The sequence below is a fragment of the Macaca mulatta genome, chromosome 15 (assembly GCF_049350105.2).
Source record: "Macaca mulatta isolate MMU2019108-1 chromosome 15, T2T-MMU8v2.0, whole genome shotgun sequence".
NCBI lineage: Eukaryota > Metazoa > Chordata > Mammalia > Primates > Cercopithecidae > Macaca > Macaca mulatta.
This window is the reverse complement of record NC_133420.1, coordinates 22,827,566-22,854,066: the sequence shown is the minus strand read 5'-3', so window position 1 is coordinate 22,854,066 and position 26,501 is coordinate 22,827,566. Positions and strand designations below refer to the sequence as shown.

At 41.5% G+C, this 26,501-nt stretch overlaps 1 protein-coding gene and 1 pseudogene across 23 annotated transcripts in view; both read right to left on the bottom strand.

Moving 5' to 3' along the window:
* GOLGA1 (golgin A1) overlaps positions 1-25,566 on the bottom strand; it is a 70,455-nt gene extending 44,889 nt beyond the window's left edge. For 2 of the 22 annotated variants that reach the window (XM_028834853.2, XM_077968039.1), the window contains exons 1-10: positions 25,329-25,566; positions 24,599-24,648; positions 23,085-23,374; positions 15,849-15,939; positions 13,105-13,179; positions 12,063-12,160; positions 10,587-10,619; positions 6,634-6,762; positions 5,249-5,418; positions 4,656-4,767 (exon numbers count right to left, since the gene is read on the bottom strand). In XM_028834853.2, the coding sequence (XP_028690686.1) occupies positions 4,656-4,767; positions 5,249-5,418; positions 6,634-6,762; positions 10,587-10,619; positions 12,063-12,160; positions 13,105-13,179; positions 15,849-15,939; positions 23,085-23,219 (843 nt within the window). In that variant the 5' untranslated portion in view covers positions 23,220-23,374; positions 24,599-24,648; positions 25,329-25,566. The remainder of the gene's footprint in view (positions 1-4,655; positions 4,768-5,248; positions 5,419-6,633; positions 6,763-10,586; positions 10,620-12,062; positions 12,161-13,104; positions 13,180-15,848; positions 15,940-23,084; positions 23,375-24,598; positions 24,649-25,328) is intronic. The other 20 variants (XM_028834854.2, XM_077968040.1, XM_077968031.1 and 17 more) reach the window with 13 other exon arrangements.
* On the bottom strand, positions 195-25,566 carry LOC716530 (large ribosomal subunit protein uL6 pseudogene; annotated as a pseudogene). The gene is made up of 11 exons (XR_013405593.1): positions 25,460-25,566; positions 24,599-24,648; positions 23,085-23,272; positions 15,849-15,939; positions 13,105-13,179; positions 12,063-12,160; positions 10,587-10,619; positions 6,634-6,762; positions 5,249-5,418; positions 4,656-4,767; positions 195-913 (listed from the first exon to the last, which is right to left on the bottom strand). The product of XR_013405593.1 is annotated as a large ribosomal subunit protein uL6 pseudogene (transcript).
* Positions 25,567-26,501: the final 935 nt, after the last annotated feature.

Sequence of the window (26,501 nt, the reverse complement as noted above, 5' to 3'; positions counted from 1 at the left end):
CCTGTCTCAAAAACAAAAACAAAAACAAAAAACAAAACAAAAAAAAACCACCAGCGACAAAAATTTAAATTTTGATATGTCCCTACTATATTACCATATAATTGAGAAAAAATAAATTAGAGCTCCAGGTATCATATGAATGTTTTCCGGGAGCACAATGTTGAGCATAAAAAATAAGTTTAGAAAAATACCTACAGAATGACTTCAATTTTTTTTTTTTTTTTTTTAAGAAGCTCCAAATCAACAGGTCTTTTATTGCATCATTTAAATATCACAAGTAGGTCTTAGGAGTCATCTGGCATCTTCTTTCTGTAGCTGGATAACTCTTAGATCTTATTCATCAGCCTGCTGAACAGTTCCTTTTTCAGAGACATAGATACCATCCAAAAATTTCCTGATATCCTTGTTTTTAACTGTTGTAGCTTGCTGAATCAAAGCCACTGAATTTGAAACAAGTTCAATGTCATTTCCTTCAAGGATTAATTCATCTTTCTGGGCTTGAGATACTGAACAAGCAACACCTGGTCTCATCCGAACCCTGCGGATGTATTTTTCACCCAAGAAATTTCGGATTTCAACAAGAGACCCATGCTCCTGGATAACGACGTTGATGGGGAAGTGAGCATACACAGACCTCATCTTGTAACGGAAGCCCAGTGTAACACCCTTGATCATGTTCTGTACATGACTACAAAGAGTCCGAATGGTAGCCAGTTCCTTTCTGTTACCCCACCATTTGTCAACCCAAAGCCTCTTTTTTTTCTTTCCAAGAAGACTGAGTTCTACATTGATGTGATTGAAGTCCCTCCGCAGGGTTCCTCTGGGGCCCTTCACGATAACTGTGCGTCCCTTCAGAGTAATGTCAACAGTTTCTGGAATGTCGACAGTCTGATTGCTGAGAATGGTCTTCATTCTCACAGTAGACGCAGCAAAAAAAGCCAGAATGACTTCATTTATACAACATTAATAAGCATGGAAAACTAAAGAAGATATTGTTTAGGGATAAAACTGACAACATTAGAAAGCAAAGCAGACAATGAAGCAATCTCTGGATAGTACTTACTTCCAAAGGAAAAAGGAATGGGATGGAATAGTGAAGGGCACAGAGGGAACCTCAAAGATAAACACATTGTTCTTTTTCTTAACCTGAGGGATAGCTCAGAGGGCTCATTGCCTTGTTATACTTTCTATCGTACTCATATTTTATAAATATGATTTTATATATACTCAGTAAAGACAAGAAAAAAGTGAATTCCAAATTAACAATCTTCACACAATACCGGCCCATCTGTTGCCCAAGCCAGAAGCCAATAAATCACCCATAAAAATACAGAATTTTGTCTTCCTCTCCTCCCATATCTGTTATATTAGTAAGTCTGTCAATATTTCTTACATTTGTCTACCCACTATTATCTTCACCACCACACTTGTCAAAGCCTCCATCATCTTATGGTCGAACAACTGCAAAAGCTTCCTAAGTGGAAGACCCTCTCAGTCTCCTAATGGCCAGAGTAATCTGTTATTCTCTCTTATTCTGTATGTCACTGGCTTTCTTCTAGTTCCTTGAATGTGCTAATACTTTTATTTGCCTCAGAGTTTTTGTTCATGCTGTTCCCTGCCTGAAATTCTCTCTCATTATCCCTTTCTCTCCAGCCTGAGCACTGCATCAAGTGTTACTTCCTTAAGTGTTCTACAGCTCCAAGACTGGATCTGATCTGATATCTTTTAATAGGATCTCACAACATCTCGTAGTTTTCTTTCGGAACACTCATCACAGTTAGTAATTATATATGTGATTACTGATTAATGTCTGACTTCCCTTCTAGACTATAAGCATTACAAAGGCAAGAACTGTATCTATTTTGCTCACCACAATATTATGAACACCCAGCACAGAGCCCAGCACATAGTAAGGCTTAACTAATCTTTCTAGCATGAATGAAGAAACTTACTGTGACCACACTCTGGACTTCCCTGAGCCCCATTTTTCCAATTATAAAAACAACAGATGGTTCTAATTGACATCAAAGGGTCCCTTGAATATCAAAGTTGTGGCCAGGTGCCTATAATCCCAGCACTTTGAGGGCCAAGGTGGGCAGATCACTTGAGGCCAGGAGTTCAAGTCCAGCCTGGCCAACATGGTAAAATCCTGTCTCTAATAAAAATACAAAAATTAGCTGGGCATGGTTACATGTGCCTGTAGTCCCTACTATTCAGGAGGCTGAGACGGGAGGATTGCTTGAGCCCAGGAGGTGGAGGTTGCAGTGAGCCAACATCACGCCACTGCACTCCAGCCTGGGTGACAAAGTGAAACCCTGTCTCAGAAAAAAACAAAATACAAAAACCAAAGTTGTGTGTCTGTTGTCCCCCTTCTTCCACGACCCCAAATGTACTCTCTAACCTTCTGCCTTTTCTGCCTCCTGTTGTCCTCCTGATCCTTGACATTCCAGTTCCTCTAGGAAGATTTCCTTGACTCCTGGGCTGGAATGTACTTCCCCTATGGCATATATTTTGTATTTGAAAAATCTAGGGTTGAGTGTGGTGGTTCCCCTCTGTAATCCCAGCACTTTGGGAGGCTGAGGCGGGTGGACTGCTTGAGCCCAGGAGTTTGAGACTAGCCTGGGCAACGTAGCAAAACCCCATCTCTACAAATAATAATAATAATAAAAATTAGCCTGTTGTAGTGGTGTGTGTCTGTAGTCCCAGCTACTTGGGAGGCTGAGGTGGAAGGATCACTTCAGCCTGGGAGGCTGAGGCTACAGTGAGACGTTCATGCCACTGCACTCCAGCCTGGGTGAAAGAGCAAGACCGTGTCTCAAAAAAAAAGGAAAAGAAAAATCTAGTTCATTTACATGAGACTTCTTGTTTGAGCATTTCTTTTCTTGTGATTACAATAGGTTTGAGTTCTATAATGAAACTGTAAGCCTCTGAAGGAAAACAACATCTGTACTGAGATTTTTAGTTCGTTGAGGGTAGAAAGCTTGTATCACAGTCATTCATTCATATATATATTTACTGGGTGCTCCTTATTGTGAGGCAGCAAAGTGCAATAGAATAAGCATGAGTTTTGGAATAAGACTTGGGTTAGAATCCAACTCTGTCACTTACTGTATAATTGTGAACAAGGTCAATAACCTCTCTTAGTTTCCACTTAGATATCTGTAAGTATGATAATACTTAGCTAGAAGGGGTATACAGACCTCTATTGACAAAATCTTACTGTACTGTAATTATGCTGTAAGGCTCTGTCTCACTTGAGATCAGCATTTCTCAAAAGATGAGGGTAGGGTGGATGGCACTGCCCAACAGGGGGGTGGTTCTGTGATGTGAGGGGAAGGGCTGGATGTCAGTGACTAAAGGATGCTATTGGCATTCAGAACCCAGAGGCCAGGAATGCTAAATGTCCTGCAATGCAATGGACGATCATACAATACAAGTTGTTCTACTCAAAATGCCAATAAGAAATATGCCATTGGGAAATACTACTTTATTTTATTTCTATTTATTTATTATTATTTTTTTGAGACAGAGTCTCTCTCTGTCACCTAGACAGGCTGCAACGCAGTGGTGCAATCTCAGCTGACTTGCAACTTCCACCTCCCAGGTTTAACTCAAACTCCTGCTCAGCCTCCCAAGTAGCTGGAATTACAGGCACACGCCACCACACCCAGCCTTATTTTTATATTTAAAGACAGTCTTGCTCTGTTGCCTGGGCTGGAGTGCTGTGATATGTTCCTAGCCCACTGCAGCCTTGAATTCCTGGGCTTAAGCGATCCTCCCACCTCATGATCCCAAATGGCTGGAACTACAGGTGCACATACCACACTGGCTAATTTTTTTTTTTTTTGGTAGAGATGGGGTCAAGAGGAGGACCTCATGTGATCCTCCTGCCTTGATCTACCAAAGTGCTAGGACTACAGGCTTGAGTCACAGTGCTGGGCCTAAGAAACACTACTTTATATTCAGTAATATTATTCTTCATCTTTATATTCTCAGAGTTTAGCACAGCCCTAGTGTAGAAAGAAAACAAATGTATGTCAATGAAATGAAAAAACAAATTGTAATGACATCATTTGATTATGTGCCATAGAACAAACTGGATTACAGCCAAGTATGTCAAAGGTACAGCCCTGGTCATGTCAGCCACTATTGTTATATTTTTCATGCTCAAGGTTCATTATGTGCTTAAAGATATATTTGAGTCAGGCCAGGTACAGTGGCTCATGCCTGTAATCTCAGCACTTTGGGAGGCCGAGGTGGGTGGATCACGAGGTTAGGAGTTTGAGACCAGCCTGGCCAACATGGTAAAACCCCGTCTTTACTAAAAATACAAAAATTAGCCAGGTGTAGTGACGGGCGCCTGTAATCCCTGAGCAGTAAGAGCAAGACTCCGTCTTAAAAAAAAAGAAAAAAAAAGAGACATATTTGAGTTGACCAAATGGTATAAGAATTCCTGATGGGAAAATACTGACTACTTCTGCTAAGCAATTGTATGGCCATTTCCATCTGAGTGCAGCCTGGCTAGAATAAGAAATGGAGCCATGTGGACTGCATGAGAAATATATGTTCAGTAGTCACTCTTAGGCAGAAATATCTGAAAGAACTAGTTTTTATGAATCTTAGAAATCCAGGTCTTCTCCTCATACTCTACTTACCTTTTGCAAATCAATGGAAAGCTGCTGAATGAGTGCTTGGAGCTCTTGTTCCTTTTGTTCCAGGGTTGTGATCTTACTTTCTGCACCTGTTTTTGAAGCTATCACATGATCTCTTCATCAAAAGAAAGCAGACAATGAACAAATTTGGATATCTCATCTAATATACAGTCTTCTGTAGGAAAAATACAAATGGTTCTTTCTATGTCAGGGCTACAAGCATCATTAGCCACATGCAGTTTTCAATGGGAAAAGCCTCAGCTCTCTCTGAAGCAGGAGCCCAAGGAGAAAAAGTCCATCCTAGTTTAAGAAAGAAATCCTGACCTGCCTCTCCTTAGTCTATAATACCTTACAAACTAAAACCACATTGAATTGCTCAGCAGGGCTGGAACTGTCCTGAGTTTCAGCAGCTGAAGGGGAAAGTGGGTTGGAGGTAGGGTGGGGCCTAAGTCCTAGGCAGGTAAGTATGTGTCCAGAAGCCTTTGCCAGCACTGGAATCAGAAAATGGTGTAATGAACAACGGGGAAAGGTGAGCAGGCTATAGCCAGAACTACACTAACACCTCTTCCCAAGGGCCCCACAGACCAAGCAAGAACCTCTGCTCTTCCAGCGTTGAGTAGTGTCTCTGCAATTCTTCTAGCTTCTGGCTTAAGTCTGATGACATCTGGTTGGAGTTCATCAACTCCTCCTGGGTACGACTAAGTTCTCTGGTTCGTGCCTCCAATTCTTGCTCCATTTTCCCTAGACTTTCTTCTTTTTTTAAAAGCTGACACAAAAATACAAAGTTTCATTGGGCTATGCTAAGAAAAATACATTTAAGACCGGGCAGGTGGCTCACGCCTGTAATCCCAACACTCTGGGAGGCCGAGGCGGGTGGATCACTTGAGGTCAGGAGTTTGAGACCAGCTAACTGTTCGCCATGGCTAACATGGCAAAACCCTGTCTCTACTAAAAACACAAAAATTAGCCGGGCATGGTGGCGGGTGCCTGTAATCCCAGCTACTTGGGAGGCTGAGGCGGGAGAATCACTTGAACCTCAGAGGTGGAGGTTGCAATTAGCCAAGATCATGCCACTGCACTCCAGCCTGGGTGACAGAGCCAGGCTCTGTCTCAAAAACAAAAAAAAAATTAAAAAAGAAAAATACACTTAAAAACAAATCTGGGCTGGGTACAGTGGCTCATGCCTGTAATCCCACCATATTGGGATGCTGAGGCATGCATATCGTTTGAGCCCAGGAGTTTGAGACCAGCCTGGGTAACATGGTGAAACATCATCTCTACAAAAAATACAAAAATTAGCCGGGAATGGTAGTGTGCCTGTAGTTCCAGCTACTCGGGAGGCTTAGGTGGAAGAATCCCTTGAGCCCTGGAGGTCAAGGCGGCAGTGAGCCACCATCATGCCACTGCACTCCAGCCTAGGTGACACACACACACACACACACACACACAAAAAAAAAAAAAGAAAAAAGAAAAAAAAATCTAAACTTGTCAGGCGTGGTGGCACACACCTATAGTAAAAGCTTACAGTCCCAGTTATTTGGGAGGCTAAAGTGGGAGGAGAGCTTGAGCCCACGAGTTTAAGGCTGCAGTGTGCTATGATCACACCTGTGAGTAGCTATTATACTCCAGCCTGGGCAACACCGTGAGACTCCATCTATTTAAAAAAAAAAAAAAAAGTGGACCAATAACCAAACTTTTATAACATTTTTGTGGGCTTATAAGAGGATTTATATACCTAGTAGGTAAAAAAAACCCAAAAAACCAAAAAAACAAAAAAACAACAACAGAAAAAGAGAACATTTCAAACAGAAGTTTTCTATTTTAATAAATTTTAAAACATACAAATATGATTAACATCAAATATGATTAGTATCAAATATTAGTGGTGTTATGTTTATCAGCAATTAGAGAGTGATGACTAGTAAAATCTGAGTGAATAATCATCTATTCAGTATTTAGCTACTAAAACAAAAATGCATACCATGTGCTTTATTTTACTTAGTTCCTGCTGCTGGAACCCCTCTAATTCATCCATTTCATCTCTCCTTTGGAAAAGATTCATACTCTGGTTCTTCATTTCCTGTAACTGGGCTGTCAGAATAATTTTCTCCTATTTGAAAGAAAGACATCAACTCAGGCAACTAAATCATTAGAAATCTGTATTACGAAAGTGAAAATCTTTTCTTTTTTAAAATCATTTTTATCTTTAGAGACAGAGTCTCACTAGTTGCCCAGGCTGGCCTTGAACTCCTGGGCTCAAGCAATCCTCCCACCTTGGCCTCTGAAAGTGCTAAGATTACAGACATGAGCTACCACACCCGGCCTGAAAGTGGAACTCTTAATAAAGGAAAATCTTCAGGAAATCTCATGCCAGTGGATAATAATGCAATGATAATGGGAAGCATTACAGAAATATGGCATTATTTACAAATTCTTTAATTAAATAAATCCTTTAGAGAATTTAATTATTTATTTAAAAATAAATGTGTTTTAAATAATTGTGAAAAAGGGGAATAAGAGCAACAATTATGTAGAACTTTTTTTTTTTTTTTTGGTAGAGACAGGATCTTGCTCTATTATCCAGGCTGATCTTGAACTCCTGGCCTCAAGACATTCTCCTGCCTCAGCCTCTCAAAGTGCTGATAGATATGAGCCATTGTGCATGGCCTACGTAGAACTTTAAAGTTCTTACATCTACTTAGCAAGTCCAGATATATATTTTATGTGTCTATTCTTTTGTTGTTGTTGTTTGTTTTTTGACACAGAGTCTCACTCTGTTGCCCAGGTTGGTTTGCAGTGGTGTGATCTCGGCTCACTGCAGCCTCCACCTCCCAGGTTGAAGTGATTCTCATGCCTCAGCTTCCCGAGTAGCTGAGACTACAGGCGTGCAACACCATGCCTGGCTAATTTTTCTAGTTAGAGATGAGGTTTCGCCATGTTTGCCAGGCTGGTCTCGAACTCCTGACCTCAGGTGATTCACCCACCTCCACCTCCCATAGTGCTGGGATTACAGTTGTGAGCCACTGTGTCCAAGCTTATTTTACCTGTCTATTCTTGTTTTGTTTTGTTTTGTTTTGTTTTTGAGATGGAGTCTTGCTCTGTCGCCCAGGCTGGAGTGCAGTGGCACAGTCTTGGCTCACTGCAAGCTCTGCCTCGCAGGTTCACACCATTCTCCTGCCTCAGCCTCTCGAGTAGCTGGGACTACAGGCGCCCACCACCACGCCTGGCTAATTTTTTTTTTTTGTATTTTTAGTAGAGATGGGGTTTCACTGTGTTAGCCAGGATGGTCTTGATCTCCTGACCTCATGATCCGTCCGCCTCGGCCTCCCAAAGTGCTGGGATTACAGGCGTGAGCCACCGTGCCCAGCCTACATGTCTATTCTTGGTGACACACTGAACTGGCTGAAAAACGCGAGTAACAAGTAAGATTGAATGCCTGAAAAAAATTAAATGCATGTAGATTAAATGTAGAACTGATTTCAGTTAACAAGATAAAAAAAAAATTAGACATGACTGGTGTCAGCGGGTTACAATTTATTAAATGATCATTTCTAGAAGTGGACTCTTGCCTCTAATCCCCGCACTTTGGGAGGCCAAGGTGGGCCTATCGGTTGAGTGCAGGAGTTGGAGACCAGCCTGGGCAACATGGTGAAACTCTATCTCTATAAAAAATACAAAAAAATTAGCCAGGCATGGTGGCATGTGCTTGTAATTCCAGCTACTCAGGGGGCTGAGGTAAGAGAATCACCTGAGCCCAAGAAGTCGAGGCTGCAGTGAGCTTTGACTGTGCCACTGCACTGCACTCCAGCCTGGGCATCGTGGTGAGACCACGTCTCAAAAAAAAAAAGAAAAAAAAAAGAAAAAAGGACTCTTTTAAGGATTAACCCTGCTGTTACAGTTTCTAATTCTTGACTGAAAAAACAAACAAAAAAACCCAAAAAACCCAAAACATCTTTAACAATGAAAGTGGCTTCAAAGACCTATATAGGTGTCTCATTACTACTTCCTACTCTAGAAAATTTCCCCAACCTCTTACACCTGTGATCCCAGCACTTTGGGAGGCCGAGGCAGGTAGATCACGAGGTCAGGAGATCGAGACCATCCTGGCTAACACAGTGAAACTCTGTCTCTACTAAAAATACAGAAAAATTAGCCAGGTGTGGTGGCGGGCACCTATAGTCCCAGTTACTTGGGAGGCTGAGGCAGGAGAATGGAGTAAACCCAGAAGGCGGAGCTTGCAGTGAACCAAGATGGCACCACTGCACTCCAGCCTAGGTGACAGAGTAAGACTCCATCACAAAAAAAAAAAAAAAAGAAAAATTTCCCCCAACCTCTCCTTCAAAAGAACAAAACAAAACAAAGAGAAAATTCCCTTTGTGAACCTTATGAACCTAAGTAGGTTTTTTAGTTGGTTCAGCCCTATATGGATACCCTTTACCAAAATTTTAAAAGATAAAAAAACAGTTCAATGAGAATTTCCATTGCCATAATTTTAAGAGTTTCTTTTATGACAAGAAAACCTTAATCCAACCCATACCTCCATATTTAAGAAGACTGTCATTAATAGCATATGTTTGAGGATTTTTTTTTTTTTTTCAAGCACAGGTTTCCTTGGGACTTGACTTTTCTATAATTCTTTCCTTATATAAAAATGTTGCCAGGCACAGTGGCTCATGTCTGTAATCCTAGCACTTTGGGAGGCCAGGCAGGAGGATCACTTTGGTCTATGAGCTCAAGACCACCCTGGGCAACACAGTGAGACCTCATCTCTATTAAAATTTTTTTAAAAATTAGCTGGGCATTGTGGCTCATGCCTGCAGTCCCAGCTACTCAGGAAGCCTAGGGGGGAAAATCATTTGAGCCCAGGAGGTTGAGGCTGCACTGAGCTGTGATTGTGCCACTTCCAGTCTGGGCAACAGAACAACCCCTTGTCTCAAAAAAAGTTAATGTATTCTCTCAGCTTGATAATCGGATTTCTATAGAACAGAAAGTAAATAGTTAACTTGGTGTTTTATGGCAAAAAAATAGTTGATCTAATGATTATTTTAAAACTAAAATGTTTTTCCAATTGTAGACTTGAAATTTCATCTTGTTCATATGTGGGAGCCAGGAATATATTACTTAAGGTACCTGCACGGTGTTATGCAAGCAACGGTATAAGAATAATCAATTTTCCTCATCTACATCTAGCAAAGAGGTTCTCATATATGTTCAATGCTCAGCCTTGAGAAATGCCTTCCTTCCCCACTGCTTCATCTTTAAGTGTTCCTAATATTACCACAGTGTCAATCAGAACCACAGCAGGAAAGAGATGGCCAACTCAAATCAGGCATTTTGAGGATGGTTTAATAAAAGGGCTTATCAAAGCTGTGGGATGGGTAATATAGCCCAAAAGATAATGTGCTGGTAACAGTTGGGCATAAACAGGCAAAAAGATGAAGAGGTTATAGGAAACCCAGAGAGAGAAAAACTATGTCAAGAAGGCAAACCAAAGGTCCCACTGAAACTGTGACTTTTGGCCATGGGATGCAACTAAGCTGAAGAGACCCCACATGGGGAAAGGTGGGGGAAGAAACGTCCTGACCACATCTTCTTTCACACATGGTTCTTTCAGGGTTCCCCACTGGCTGAACCCAACCGGATGCCAGAGGGCATTTTAAGCCCTGCTGATACAGTCTCTATCAGCGTTCAGGTATGCAGAGAAAGGGAAGAGAGGAGGAGTGCAGAGTATATCAGGAGGGGCAAACAAAAGACATCCTGCACAATTCACCAAAAAAGGGGAGGATCTGAGCTTTTCGAGTCAGTATCTAATCATAAACTGTCCTGCTTCCAAGAGGTGGTATAGCAATCAGTATGTTGGTTACTGGATAAAACGTTTTCCAAACCCTAGAGATGAGACCAACAAAAATGAGACAAAAATAAAGATGAACTAACCTTTTCAAGCTGATCCATCTTTTCTGACCATTCCTAAAACAAAACAATACAAAAGTATGGTTTCCAGTGAAGAGCATCTGTAATACCAAGATTTCCAGAAAACAGAACAACCCAACTCTTCCCAGAAAGCAACTAACCCAACAAAACAAAAAAGCCAATTAAAAAAAAATCCATAAACTTGGTTTAAGAAAGGCAAGAGTCACAGCAGTAGAAGAAAATGCACTTTATCTAAGATTCTAGAATAGAATGAATTCATGAATATAAGCCCGCAGATTTTTACTAAGCAGGACACCCAAGAAAAGCCGTATCTGCTGTTCTGATGCAGCTTCTCAGCTTGTTCCTGGGAGTTTTGCCATGAGTACTGTTGTTTCTTGGGAGTAGGTAGCTGGGACCAGCTGAGTTGAGTAATTCTGCAAATGATGTTTAGAAATTAATTCCTGAAACTGGGGGAGTAGGGGGGATCTTTTGCAGTCCCTGATCATTATTTTCCTTTTCATTTTGATTTTACCAACATGCTTTATGCCATCTGTGTAAATTAAAAGAAAAAGAATCATGCCCCTTATTCACAAACCATAAAATAGTGAGGAAAAAAAAAAACCCATTCGCACAAAAGGCAATATACTGATTGCCTATAATCAGAATCCATGAATTTTAGATTATTTCTTCATTTATATACATTCATACCATAGTTATCCACTAAGTATTGGTAAATGGTATTTTTTCTGACTAGTAAATGTCCTAGATGATGAACAGACACTTTAAAACCAATCAACCAACCCACCTCCTCCAGATGAGATAAATTACACAATTTCTTAAGTGAAACATAACAAGCTGTCTTAATAAATCAAAATTATCATTACAATATATTGATGCTTATCTTAAATTTAAAATGTCATCTATTATTTTGAACAAAATATACTTCATAATTACTGTAATAGCCAGTAACAGAATTATTTTCCTTCCTTGTGGTTATTCATTCAGCATCTTCCAGTGGTTGGTTCTGTTGAGATTATAGGAGTTCCCCTCTGTCCAGCTGGTTGGGATTGAAGAAACGTGGGGACAGAGGTTGGAAGAACTCTGTATACTATGGATTATGACTAGGTTAATAATATCTTCTCCAGGATAAAAGGAAAATGTCTGGGGCTTAGACTTTCAGAGAGGTTTTTAGAGGGCAGAGACCTTTTCTCTTATTTTGGGGCCTGCCATCAGATTACAGATACACTATTTCCCTTCTCAATTTTATGAAACTATATAGATGCAAGGAATGATACTCTCACATTCTGGACACATTTCATGATTAGAACTGTAAAGTTTCTTCACTTTACAAGAAAAGGCCAAAGAAAACCTTAAAGAACTTATAACATTCCTTTTCTCCTAGGCTATAAATATTTTCTGTAGGTTATGTCATGATTTTTGAAGTCATGTCACTAAGTGAAATCTTTCCACTAGTTTTGGGCAGTGCCACATATAAAATACCTGGTCCTTTCTGGCTAATGCCAAAGCCAGTCCTTCTGCCATTTTGGCTCTGTTGGCTTGGAATGTCTCATTCTGCTCTTGAAATTTCCGCATGGAAGCTGTTAACAAAGAGGCTCTATTTGAGATATGAAAATACTTCAGAAACAGCATGACAAATAGCCCATGTGATTATTTTAAAACTGTCACCTAATGAAAAAGGCCAAAGTCACATAAGTGGATTATGGTACTAGGAAAAGCTTGATCCACCTCAACTTTCCAGAAGAATATTTTGGCCTTGGTAACAGACCACAGTGTTTGCTTGTTTGTTTCCTTATTGTTTTTGTTTCTTGTAATAGACAAGTATATATATTTAGAAAGATGCCAAAGGTAACTTCTTAAATGGTACAATGATAGAACACTGAGTTAGGTAGGTTGCCAGAAAACATCAAAGCTGATGCTAAGTGATGGCTACTACCACTTTATCAGAATTAAAAACAAAAACAAAAATCAAAACAAACAAACAAAAAGCCTTGCTTTTATTTTCCTTAAAAGTTTTTTTAGTACATATCAGCAAAAAAATAACTTTCTACTTCTACTAACATCTTTCTTGGATGGTACCCAAAGAACATATGATTTAGGGCAGACTACATTAAATGTATGCTTTATTGCTGAGGGAGTGATGACAGGGATTTCTCCCAGTTACTCAACACAGCAGTAATGAAGCTGTGGTGAGAAACCATTTCCTAATCCAGACCTAAGGGATAGGTACTAGATTTTATTAAAACCTGAGGGTAGCCTAAATAAAGGGGTCAACTGGATAGAGACAAGCTGATACACCTAATGACCTACTCCTAAGAATCATGCCTATAAAGCAACATAAACAAAACTTGTATACTTATAACTTTTATATCAGCCAAATGTTTTATCAACTTGATTAAGAAGTATACTACTTATAAAATAAAGATTCATGCTTTCAAGAAGGACAAGCTTAACCATATGCTATTGTTTCATTTCAAAAAGCTAAAGCTTGAAGAGATTGAAAAAGCAGGAAAGAAATACGTACAATCCTGGTGTTTTTCTAATGCAATTTCAAGCTTCTCTTTTATCTTCTGCAAGTTTCGGACCTGTTCAGCATAGTCTTGGGTGAGGAGGGTGACGCACATACCAGAAACGGACAAACATCAGGAAAGGAAGTTAATTAAACCAAAAAATGAGTGGAAATGATGATGATTTTCTTAACCTGAAAACCACTCCTGTTAAGGAAAGCTAGGCAGACAGCCTCCCATTAACAATGAACAACACAGGAAAACAAGTATAGTACAAATTATCCATGGTGTATAAATGGTGAGTACAAAAAGGCAGGTTTGTTTAGCCTTGATGGAAAACAAGAATTAGGCTTAGCCTAGTGATCAGAAATGTCCTGCTAGGAAAAACACAGATTTATCTCATGACTTAATTTCAAATCTCAGTTTCCACTTCCTCTTCCAGCCTTAGCAGTAGGACAGATCAAAGCGAACTCACTAAACAGCTCACTTACAGTCCACACAACTCAGGAACAGTAGTTAGGGCGATAACAAACACCTTAGGTGCAGCATTGTCTTTATAGTGATAGCACTTAATTCTCTAAAAAAGTGAGCTCCCTTTCTACACAGGAACTTGGTTACCTATGCTATATTAAAAATGTGAATGTCAGAATGAATTATCTAGGTGGCCAAAGAAGATAATTATGGTTTAGTGAAAACATAGACAGTAGCTCAAATCCCAACTCTGTCAGTCCTTAGCTGCGGACCTTAAGCAAATTATTGATCCTGTAGTATTAGTTTCTTCATATATTAAATGATATTAATTGTACCTACCACAAACGATGCATTAGATAATAAAACATTTTACATGCCTTAAGTGCTTTGCACACAGTGCTCAATAAAATGCAGCTGTTGGCCGGGCGCGGTGGCTCAAGCCTGTAATCCCAGCACTTTGGGAGGCCGAGACGGGCGGATCACAAGGTCAGGAGATCGAGACCATCCTGGCTAACATGGTGAAACCCCGTCTCTACTAAAAATACAAAAAACTAGCCGGGCGAGGTGGCGGGCGCCTGTAGTCCCAGCTACTCGGGAGGCTGAGGCAGGAGAATGGCGTAAACCCGGGAGGCGGAGCTTGCAGTGAGCTGAGATCCGGCCACTGCACTCCAGCCCGGGCGACAGAGCGAGACTCCGTCTCAAAAAAAAAAAAAATAAAATAAAATAAAATAAAATGCAGCTGTTATTGTTGTCACTGTGACAATTATTATTACTCATACTAATACTGTAGGACAATACTCAGGACATAGTGGGCCCAATAAATGGCAGCTCTCTTCCCTGTCCCTTCGCTAATGTAAGTCAAGCCCAACTATTCTTCCTACCATATGGGGAAGGTACATATATTATTTTATAACTCTCTCTTCAACATTAAACAAGTGTAAAATTACTTTACCTCTGTTACTGATACTATGTATGGGTAGGAGTAACAGGATAGCAACAATTAAGTTTAAAGCAGATGGAATTAAGACTCTAGCATCAAATAAATCTGGGTTTGGATCCCAGCTCTACCGTTTACTACTTGTAAGGCCTTAACCTTGCTAAGCCTAATAAGGCTCTAGTGAGGACAAAATAATTAGTAGTTATGAATTATGCTATGAACTTTTGATAGCTACACAAATACAAATACTTCACATACAATGTGGTGAATCCGGGTCTGATAGCTACACAAATATAAATATTTCACATACCACTTGGTGAATTTGGGTCTGCTGTTTTACTCCAATAAAATGGGCATTAAAAGGCCAAGGGACGGCCGGGCATGGTGGCTCACGCCTGTAATCCCAGCACTTTGGGAGGCCTAGACAGGTAGATCTTGAGGTCAAGAGATTGAGACCATCTTGGCTAACAGTGAAAACCCGTCTCTGCTAAAAATACAAAAAAAATTAGCTGGGCATGGTGGCAGGTGCCTGTAGTCCCAGCTACTAGGGAGGCTGAGGCAGGAGAATGGCATGAACCCGGGAGGCAGAGCTTGCAGTGAGCCAAGATTGCGCCACTGCACTCCAGCCTGGGCAACAGAGCGAGACTCCATCTCAAAAAAAAAAAAAAAAAAAAAAAAAAAAAAGCCAAGGGACAAAAAGAGACACAGAAGCCATGAACCACTTTATAGGATGAAGTTTTCCAAACGTATCCACTGGCAGAAACCAAAATAATAACTCACAATTCTATCATGACCATGCCCTCCTCAGGCAAAGGATATAATGGGAGCTATGTAAACTGCACACAAAAGACATAATGAGAGTTACACCTTCTATGCAGGTGCTTAAGTCAGAAATACCATTGAAAAGTGGCCCAAAGACCTACAACAACACTTACACAGGTGGTATGAGCTGCAGGAAGTGGCAACATAGAACCAATCTCTGTCTGGTGCTGATGAATCCAATATCTGTTGGCCATTCCCTTTAAAAACTAACCCTATCCCTTTCCACCCGAAAGCAGGCTATGCTAATGGCGGAAGATGGCCAAATCTATTGTACATACACTATTACCATCTTTTATTTCCATGGCTAGAAACCTCAGGAGCAGAAAAATTTTTTTAATAAACTTTCAAATTCAGTTTTGAATTTACACTATTTAGTACACTAAAAGAAGAAGACGGTATACTTGCTCCTATCTAAAAAGATCAAAATGATATGTGAAAATAACTATAAAGTCATCCTATATGGCTATTTTATAGGAAGAGTCAAGCAAGGCAAGTTTCTTGTGTTTGTTTTTTACAAGTTCTTAGACATACCAGAAAGTCTGGCCTCTAACTTTCGCATCTGTTCATTCCTTCTCAAAAGCTGGGACGAAAGATCTTCTCTGGAGCTGCTTCCATCGGAAGCCTGTTGAGGTAGACACAAGGAAGGTCGAATTCATACATGTGTGAGACCACAGTACTGAGCCAGAAAGTGACAGGTCTACTTTAGGTTTGGTTACACTTCAATTAATTGTAGTCACTGAAAAGCTTCTTAACGTAACTGGGCCTAGTTTCTCTACCTGGAAAGTGGAAGCAATGCTTTCTGCCTCTTAAAGTGAAGGAGAGAGGAGATGCTAAACAGATATATCGTATGTGTACACATGTTATTGAAATAAATAATAGTAAATAGATCCATTATTATAGCAAGTATGTAATACAAAAACTATATTTGCCACGATACAAAAATCACTTTATCTTTCCAAAAGTAAAGTCCTGGGATAAAGAGGGCGGGAGTTCTGTAGGGATCAAAACCTGGCCTATGACTATGAATCTTTCACCAATATTGATAAAGTTTCATCTATAAAACAAAGGGATATCAATCTAAAACTCTAATTTGCATCATAGACTTCAGCAGATAATATGCATTCAACAAACCAATATATTAATGAGGCATACATTTTTCCCAAAAAACCAGATTATTTTAAAATAAATGAATACTACTATTACTATGGGCACTGCTTGCGATTGCTAATAACTCAGTTTTTAAAATCTCTTTTACTTTTCATTATAAAATTTTTCAAACTATAGAAAGGGAGAGAAATTGGTCTAAAGAACACTTTCCATCTACTTTCACAATTGCTGAAGCTTTGCCTTATTTGTTTCACCAATTTTTATTTTTCTGAAGTAATTTAAATAACAGACATCATTACATTTCATCCTAAATACTCTGATAACTATTTCTAAAAATAAGGATATTTCTCTTCATAGACAACATATGATTATCATTCCTAACAAAAAATATTAACATCCAGTCCTTAATCATGTTTCCCATTGTATCCCCAAAATGTTTTTAAAGATGATTCAATAATTCACTTCAAATATTCATCTACATGTCCAGCCAACTGCCCATCCAATATGTACCGAGAGTCAGGACAGAGGACAGTTAAGAGGAGAGTCTCTGGTGTCTGAAGACCTTGCTTCAGGTTCCAGTTTTACCACTGTCAAGCTGTAAGAACTTAGGCTCATTACTCAATTTCTCTGTGCACTGGTTTCCTCATTTGCAATCTGTGATAACAAATATCATTTGCCTCACAGAGCTGTGACGAGGATTAAGTAAATCAATACTTGTCAAATCCCTAAAACACAGCCTGGCACATATTAGCTTTAATATGTGTCATCTATTACTAGTTGTCTTAGTCTATTTGAGCTGCTATAAGGAAATGCCATAAAGTGTGTGACTTATAAACAACAGAAATGTATTTCTCACAGTTCTGGAGTCTGGGAAGTCCAAAATTAAGGTGCCAGCAGATTGGGTGTCTAGTGAGGACCCACTTTCTGGTTCATACATGACACCTTCTAGCTGTGCCCTCACATGGTGGAAGGGGCAAGGCAGCTTTCTGGGGCCTCTTTTGTAAGGGCACTAATCCCATTCATGAGGGTTCCTCCCTCATAAGCTAATCATCTCGGAGACGATTCACCTCCTCATTCCATTGCTCTGGTGATTAGGTTTCAATATATCAATTTTGGGGGACACAAACATTCAGACCACAGCGCTAGCAGTATAAGAAGCTGTTATGATTATTATTGTTAGTGAGACATAGAATGTCTCATTACTGTGCTAAGCACTAGGAATAGTGGTGAAACAAAGAGCTCCTATCCAAAATAACAGCAGCAGCAGCTAATTATGAAATGCTTAGAGCCAGATTCCATGCTAAGTGCTTTACATCCTAAGCAGAAGAACTGACATTACAGGCCTCAGACTGTTGTCCTTAGAAAGGCCTGCTTTTAAGGTTGGTCCTTGCCTGGCATCTGGGAACTTAGGCTTTGGGAGGGTTCCCATTATTCTGTTAAGAATGGCTCATTGTGCCTAAAATGTTTGTGCAAAAATATGGTTTATGCTGAATACCTGGTTTCCTTCTGGAGTCTGGATTATTTATTTATTTATTTATTTATTTAGACAGAGTCTTGCTCTGTCACCCAGGCTGGAGTGCAGTGGTACAATGTTGGCTCACTGTATCCTCTGCCTCCTGCGTTCAAGCAATTCTCCTGGGCCTCCTGAGTAGCTGGGACTACAGGTGTGTGCCACCATGCCCAGCTAATATTTGTATTTTTAGTAGAGACAGGGTTTGCCATGTTGGCCAGGCTGCTCTCGAACTCCTGACCTCAACTGATCCACCCGCCTTGGTCTCCCAAAGTGCTGGGATTACAGGTGTGAGACACCCCACCTGGCCCGGAGTCTGGAATTTTGATACACAGTAGGCAGAGGGTGTTCACACGACCAGTACCCAATACAAACCCTGGACACTGAGTCTCTAATGAGCTTCCCTGGTAGACATTTTACATGTGATGTCACAACTCATTGCTGGGAGAATGGAGCGTGTCCTATGTTACTCCACTGGGAGAAGAATCTTGGAAGCCTGCACCTGTTTCCTCCAAGCTTTGCCCCATGCACGTTTTCCCTTTGCTGACTCTGTTTTAGATCCTTTCACTGTAATAAATTACAGCAGTGAGTAAAACTGTATGCTGAGTCTTGTGAGTCCTCCTAGTGAATAATCAAATCTGGGGATGATCTTGGGCATCCTTGACACACATATTTTAATAAAGATAGATACAGTTCCTATCCCCATTTTATAGATGTGGAAAATAAGGAAAGAAAAAAATGAAGAAACTTGCCCAAAGTCACATAAAAATAATAGAGCAGATATGGCTCTATAACCTGACCTGAGTTCCTAAGGGCTACACTTCCCTTATCGCCTTTCATGAAACTCCCAGTTCAGTGGAAGAGACAAACAAGCAAATCATCAATAATAATGCAATACAGTAGGTGCTATTACAGAGGTTAGCAGAAGACAAGGCACCAAACAGCCAGCAGGGGTAAAGGAGAGAGGGCTGCCAGAGGAGAAGGTCAGGTCAAGGGAGTTTCCTGGAAGTAACATGTAAGCTGAGTCTTAAGACGCACAACAGTCTGGAAGAGGAATGCACGAGTGAAAGGGGAGACAAGACATTCTAGAGAGAGGAAACAGCATGTGCAAAAATTGTAGGCATGAAAGAATGTGGTACATTCTAGAAAGTGCAATAAATTCAATCTGGCTGTAGCACAGGGTGTAGGAAGGTACAGTGAGAAAATGCTGGCCAAATAGACTGAGACAAGACCATGACAGTTTACCATTATGCTATAATAAGGGGTTTGTACTTCATCCTGAAAATGATGGGGAAGCCACTGAGTTTTATGAGTCTCAAGTACTGGAGAGACATCAACAGATCTGCTTTTAGAAAGATCACTTTGGGCTGCGCACAGCCGCTAGCGCCTGCAGTCCCAGTATTTTGGGAGGCCAAGGTGGGCAGATTGTTTGAGCCCAGGAATTCAAGACCAGCTTAAGCAACATGGCAAAACTCCGTCTCTACAAAAAATGCAAAAATTAGCTGGGCGTGGTGGTACGTGACTGTTGTGCCAACTACTCAAGAGGCTGAAATGGGAGAATCGCTTGAGCCCAGGAGGTTAAGGCTGCAGTGGGCTGTGATCGCGCCACTGCACTCCAGCCTGGGTGAAAGAAAGAGACCCCTGTCTCAAAGAAAACAAAAGGTCACTTTAGGGACAGGGAACCCAGACAGACTACAACATTTGTCCCAGAAAGAAAGGCAGTCTGAAATCAAATGATAGTATAGGTTGAGTATCTCTTACCCAAACAGTTTTGGATCCGAAGTGTTTTGGAGTTAGGATTTTTTCAGATTTTGGAATGTCTGCATATACTTAATTAATAATTTGGGGATGGGACCCAAGTATAAACACGAAATTATGTTCCATATACATTTTATACACATAGCCTGAACATAATTTTATATAATATTTTAAATACTATGCATTAAACAAAGTTGTGTTAAGTATTTATGTGTAGAATATTCCACTTGTGGCCATGTTGGCCTCAAAAAGTTTACGATTTTGGAGTATTTCAGATTTCAAATTTTCAGATTAGGGATGCTTAACCTGTGCCAGTAAATGTACTACTAGAAGATGGAGTAGAGAGGCAAGTTTGAGACATTTAAGAAATGAAAGCTGCCTGTAATCCTAGCACTTTGGGAGGCTGAGGTGGGCAGATTGCCTGAGCTCAGGAGTTCGAGACCAGCCTGGGCAACACGGTGAAACCTCATCTCTATTAAAAATAAAAAAATTAGCCGAGTATGGCGGCATGCACCTGTAGTCCCAGTTACTTGGGAGGCGGAGGCAGGAGAATTGCTTGAACCCAGGGTCCAGCCTGGGAGACAGAGTGAGACTCTGTCTCCAGAAAAAAATAGAAAAAAAGAAATAGAAGCCATTATACATGGTGACTGATTGCACATCAAGAAGTGAAAGGAGGGAAGAGTCTAAAATACCTCCAAGGTTTCTGGCTGGTGACTTGGGAAGATGAAGGTGCACGTTTGGAGATGGAAATGATGAATTCAATTTTGTTCATTTAGAATTTGAGATGCCACAGAGGAGGCATCTGTTTGGAGAAATATATGCAGTTGGGTATAAGGGTCTGGAGACAGGAACTGAGGATCAGGCTGTATTAAGTTCAAAACTTGAGAAATCCCAAAATAAAGTACTTCCTGAATTCAGGTCAATCTCTGTATTTGGGATACATTACTAAATAAATGACTTCATTTAGCATGTCAAAATGAAGGCAAAGCAGGTCCTTCTGTCACAGAACCCAGCCTTAAAACTACATCCTTCAGCCCGATGCTCAAATGTGTGCTTATATTTCCTCTAAAATATAGGAACCAGTGATAATGTAGACCTGGTAATCTTATTGCTCCATCCCGATAACCTAATAGCTTCTGCCATGTAATCTGACCTGGGATCCAGGCAGTATAAGAAAGCAGGAGGAAGACTCATCTGACCATGGAAACAACTCAAATGTCTATCGCCAGGAGAAGACAGAGATAAAATGTGGCCTTTTCTAAAGCTGGGATCTTTTTTTTTTTTTTAAATCTTTAGAGACAAGAGTCTCGCTCTGTTGCGTAGGTGGGAGTACAGTGGCACGATCATAGCTCACTACAATCTCAAACTCCTGGGCTCAAGTGATCCTCTTGCCTCTGCCTCTCAAAAAGCTAGGACTACAGGCATACCACCACCAACCTGGCTAATTAAAAAAAAAAAAAAAAAACTTTTGTAGAGATGCGGACTTGCTATGTTGCCCAGGCTGGTCTTGAACTTCTGGCCTCAAACAATCCTTCTGCCTTAGCTTCCCAAAGCACTAGGATTACAGGCATGAGCTTCTGTGCCCAGCCTGGAATCTTATACAGCAGTAAAAACAAATGAACCACAGCTTCCTATAACATGGATGCATTTTATAAGCATGTTGAATTAAATTTTAAAAAAGGAAATCCAAGAAGTCTACAGTGTGCAACTTTTATAACTTTAAAAACAAGCAGTATTAAATAATAAATTATGAATACATACATATCTGGTAAGATATTTTAAAAAGCAAGTGAATGAAAAATACAAAATTTAGAATAGTGGTTATGCTAGCCAAAATTGGGTAGAGGAAATTGGAAGAAGCATATAAGTGGCTTAACAGAATTGATAATGTTCTATTTTTTCAGATGAGTGATAGATTTACTTTATGCTTTATACTTTACATATATATTATATGCATTCATTTATACATATCAAGCATTATAAATGAGTTTTAAAGAAATTTATTGCCAAGTGTTGGTGGCCCACCCCTATAATCCCAGCACTTTGGGAGACTAAGAAGGGAGGATCATGAGGTCAGGAGTTCGAGACCAGCCTGGCCAACATAGTAAAACCCTGTCTCTACTGAATATACAAAAATTAGCTGGACGTGGTGGCAGGCGCCTGTAGTTCCAGCTACTCAGGAGGCTGAGGCAGGAGAATCACTTAAACCCGGGAGGTGGAGATTGCAGTGAGCCAAGATTGCGCCGCTGCACTCCAGCCTAGGTGACAGAGTGGGACTCCATCTCAAAACCAAAAACCAAAAACCAAAAAAAAATTATCCCGGGCATGGTGGTGGGCACCTGTAGTTCCAGCTACTTGGGAGGCTGAGGCAGGAGAATTGCTTGAAGCTAGGAGGTGGAGATTGCAGTGAACTGAGATCATGCCACTGCACTCCAGCCTGGGTGACAGAGTGAGACTCTGTCTCAAAAAAAAAAAAGAAAAAAAGAAATTTATCTAACTTAAGAGGATCCTGTCATATGCAAAAGCCACACTTTATTTTTTAAGCATGACATTTCCCTAATATAGCAACATCTTCATTTTTTGAAATCTTATAGCCACAAATGTATTTTACTAATAAGAAACATATTGTAGGCCAGGCATGGTGGCTCACACCTGTAATTCCAGCACTTTGGGAGGCCAAGGCGGGCGGATCGCCTGAGCTCAGGAGTTTGAGACCACCCTAGGCAACATGGTGAAAACCTGTCTCTAAGAAAATACAAAAAATTAGCCAGGCATGGTGGAGTACACCTGTAGTCTCAGCTACTCTGGAGGCTGAGGCACAAGAATTGCTTGAGCCCCAGAGGCAGAGGTTGCAGTGAACTGAGATCAGGCCACAGCACTCCACCTTAGGCTACTGAGTGAGAGTCCATCTCAAAAAAAAAGAAAGAAAAAGAAAAAAAGAAACATACTGTAATCACTGTTGCCATCTTTCCATCAACCTTCCCAATACAACAATGCACTCTGGCTAACCCCTTACCACAACTCAGAGACCTTGTTAAGCAGCAATGACTTAGTTGTTATATAAGTATATATGTCTGCAATGAAAACAGGCCCAGACATTTTCAGAAATGAAATGCAAAAGAAGATGTACAAGGTACACAGATGGAAAAACAGTACAAGAGGACACTGGAGAGAATATGAAGAGGAATTCACAGAAAAATAAGGAAAAAAAAAGAGTACCTTAACATTTACAAACCAAAAATTAACAAAAAGGTACCTCAGAGTAAGAAGAATCAGATGTACAGGCTCTTATATAGCTACAAATCATGAAAGGTATGAAATAATCAAGCAATTTAAAATATTTATTGGAAGAATTTCCTGCAAAAGTATATTTCTTAAGTAAAGATACTTACAAAGTCATCTCCTGAGTCAGCTCCCATTGAGGCAACTGATTCCTTGCTCACAGACCGTGGGATCCTAGTAGCACCTCCTGGTCTCTGAGCAACAGCAGTCTCTTCTGCAATTTTCTTCTTCAGTTTTGCAAACATGTTTGCTGTGTGGCTATCCGGCACGGATGATGAGCTCTCAGTAGTCCTGGTGCCTGTGTTTAGGAATCAGACACAGGTGCCTACAAAGTTTCAGACATCCAAGCTAGCTGCATTCCCACTTAAATGTGGGCCAAGGGCTTATGGCAACACAGGATCTATAAACCAGATGAAAGGGACAGTTCAAAAGTTAAACACTGGAAAGATTTCACATCTGAGTTGTTAAGTTTTAGATTTCAAAATTAAGTTTCATAATTTACATGTACACTTATAGAACACAATTACTAAACATTTAAAAAGCACTCAGGTGCTTCATATGCATATAAGATGAAGAAATCCAGTCTCAAGGAGATGAAGTAATCTATCAAAGATTGTGTGGCTAAGTGGCAGGGCTGGTATTTGAACAGAGGACTCTCATTCACAAATCTCTGTTTTTTTTTTTTAATTATGCCATGTTGAGTATGACATATAACACATTTGGTAAAATTTCCCAGAGCAGACATCAACATCACATATTCGTGACTTAATGATTTCAAATCCTTCCTCCAATAAGCTTAACTACAGTTTAGTGTTATTTTTTTAAGTTGAAGGGAAAAACGCATGTAATTCGATTCATATGTAATCCAATATCCAATATGTAATTCAATATGTAAAAGGTGTAATATCCTACTGTTTCAGGATGGTTTGCAATCAACTGTCCAATAGGAAAAGCTGGTAACAGAAAAAAGACGACAAGCCAGACAACTCTGTTGTATAGGTATCTGATATCCTTGAACATTTTCTGGAGACGCTGTGTGGTTCTGAGTTTGATAAAATTACCTCCAATCAGTTTCTTTTTCTTTTTTTTTTTTTTTTTTTTTGAGATGGAGTTTCTTTCTTGTTGCCCAGGCTGGAGTGCAATGGCACAATCTGGGCTCACTGCAACCTCCACCTCCCGGGTTCAAGTGATTCTCCTGCCTCAGCCTCCCGAGCAGCTGGGATTACAGGCATGCGCCATCACGCCCGGCTTATTTTGTATTTTTAGTAGAGATGAGGTTTCTCCGTGTTGGTCAGGCTGGTCTCAAACTCTTGACCTCAGGTGATCCACCTGCCTCGGCCTTCTGAAGTGCTGGGATTACAGGTGTGAGCCACTGCACCCGGCCTGTTTCTTTTCTTCAGAATGTTTGACATGATATTCAAAGAAAGATTCAAAAATCTTTTCCTCCCAATGGTGTATAAAACACTAATATTCTGGTTCCAACCTTAACTTTCCATGTTTTGTGGAGGACACCTAAGCTCTGCTCTGAGATACACAAATGCCATCTTACCACTTCAGATCCTCCATTAAGTCTGTACAATTCTTCAGAAACTTTACTTTCAATGTCTGTAAACCACTTACTCACCTGGCTTATCTACTAGATCTAAAACAGCTTGGAGGTCAAAGCATTCTGTCCTGCATGAAGACAAAATAAAATTCATTGGATATTTCTTTCCAAGTGTATGGCCGAAATGTTGGGTGGGGACGGGGAGAAGTAGTGAAGGAAGAGGGACAAAAGAAGGATTAAAGGGGGTAAGAAAACCTGTCACAACTCTCAGTGGGATACCCTCCCTAACCCTGATCTCCTATGAATTTGTTATTTGCCTAAGAGCGTCACTTACAAGCGCACAGAACAGAATTGATCACCACAGCGGGTGCCTAAACTCATCTCTCCCTGGGAGCCCTAAGCAAAACAATTTGAATGAGGTTAAGTTTTCCTGGGGCCAGTATTTATTTCTCAGTTGATTACTATACTCACACACTGTTTACCTGGCCAGACCCTGGACTGTCTGGTCACGGATTTGCACTGAGAGAAAGCAAAGCAAGATTGGGTAAAGACAGATGCCTAACCCCCAGGGAGGCAGGCAGGTGCCTGCCACGGCAGTTTGGATCTCACTCCCTCAGGCTCCCTCCAGCCCCGCCCGTGCTTGGACTGTCAAAGAAAGGAAGGATCCAACATCTCTCCCATTTGACAGCAGAGAAACTGAGCCCCAGAGAGGAGGAGCGACTTGTCCAAGGTCGCGCAGGGAGGAATCCCGGAATCCTAGGCTCCAGACTCCCAGGCCGGGGCAGCCCGCCTCCGCCCCCACTCTCACCCTTTCAGCACCCCGGTGCCGCCCCCCGCCTTGGGGCTTGGGCAACCCTGACCGGGCCGCTGTGGGGACAGACAGAGGCCACCGGGAGAATAAGGGGCCTACTCGCATTCCCGGAGTCCTGGCCCGCGCACCTGCCTCTCTCTGGGCAGCCAGCAAAGCCCCGCCTCCGGGGCCTCTCGTGAGCCCCGGACCGCGTCACCAGCCCCCACCGCCCGGCTGGAGAGCCGAGCAGCGACCCGGAACCGCACGTCTCCCAGCGCGCCGGAAGTGACTGCGCGAGGGAGTTGGTCCGACGCGCGCATGCGCCCGTGCGCGGCCTTTGGCGGCTACTGTTCTAACCTCTGGGCGGCGGTTGGGCCGGAACGGCTGGAGTGCGCGAGTGCCTAGCCGGGCGCTCAGTCATTTCAGTTCGCCACGTCAGCGAGCGGCCAGAGACGCAGATGATGACTGAGTCTCCGAGGCCTCTCTTGGTCTTTTTCTATTTTAACAGGGGCGTGTGCAGAGCGTGGTAAGTGGGAGGGGCTTCGTGTCAAAAGTGAAAGAACCGGTCCGTGCCACAGGCCCCGCTGCGCTGTGCTGGCTACAAACCCTTCGCGGGCTGCGCTGCTTGGCCAGACGCCCCCCGTGCCGCCCGGTCCCGCCGCACCCTAGGCAGCTGCCTTGCCACTGTGTGACCCGGGAAGTCTGCGCCTCCATCTTCACTCAGAAGGCAGTAGCTCCAGAAACTAGTCCTTACACCTTGAGACCAGTTTTTAAACTTTGGCGCCTGTCACCTCCTGTAGATGATGCGTTTTATATCGCAACCGAGTGCATAACGTCCAGCAGAACCACGTTGTAATGCACTTAAAAACGCTAGTGGCAGCTCACTATATTGGATTAGCTTCACCATCCGCTGCTGGGCCGTCTCCTTTCTCCTTAGGAAGAAAGTTCAAAGCATCAAAAGTGCCCGGCGCCCGCTCCTGTGGTCCCAGCTACTCGGAAGACCGAGTTGGGAGGATCTCTGGGTCCGGGGCTTCGAGACCAGCCTGGGCACCGCGGCGAGACTCCGTCTCTTTAAGTAAATAGCAATCATACAGGCAGTAGGAAAAGAAAAAAACAAAACAGGAAAAACTGTCTTGTTCTAAGTCACATTCCAGGCCGGGCGCGGTGGTTCACCCGAGGTCAGGAGTTCAG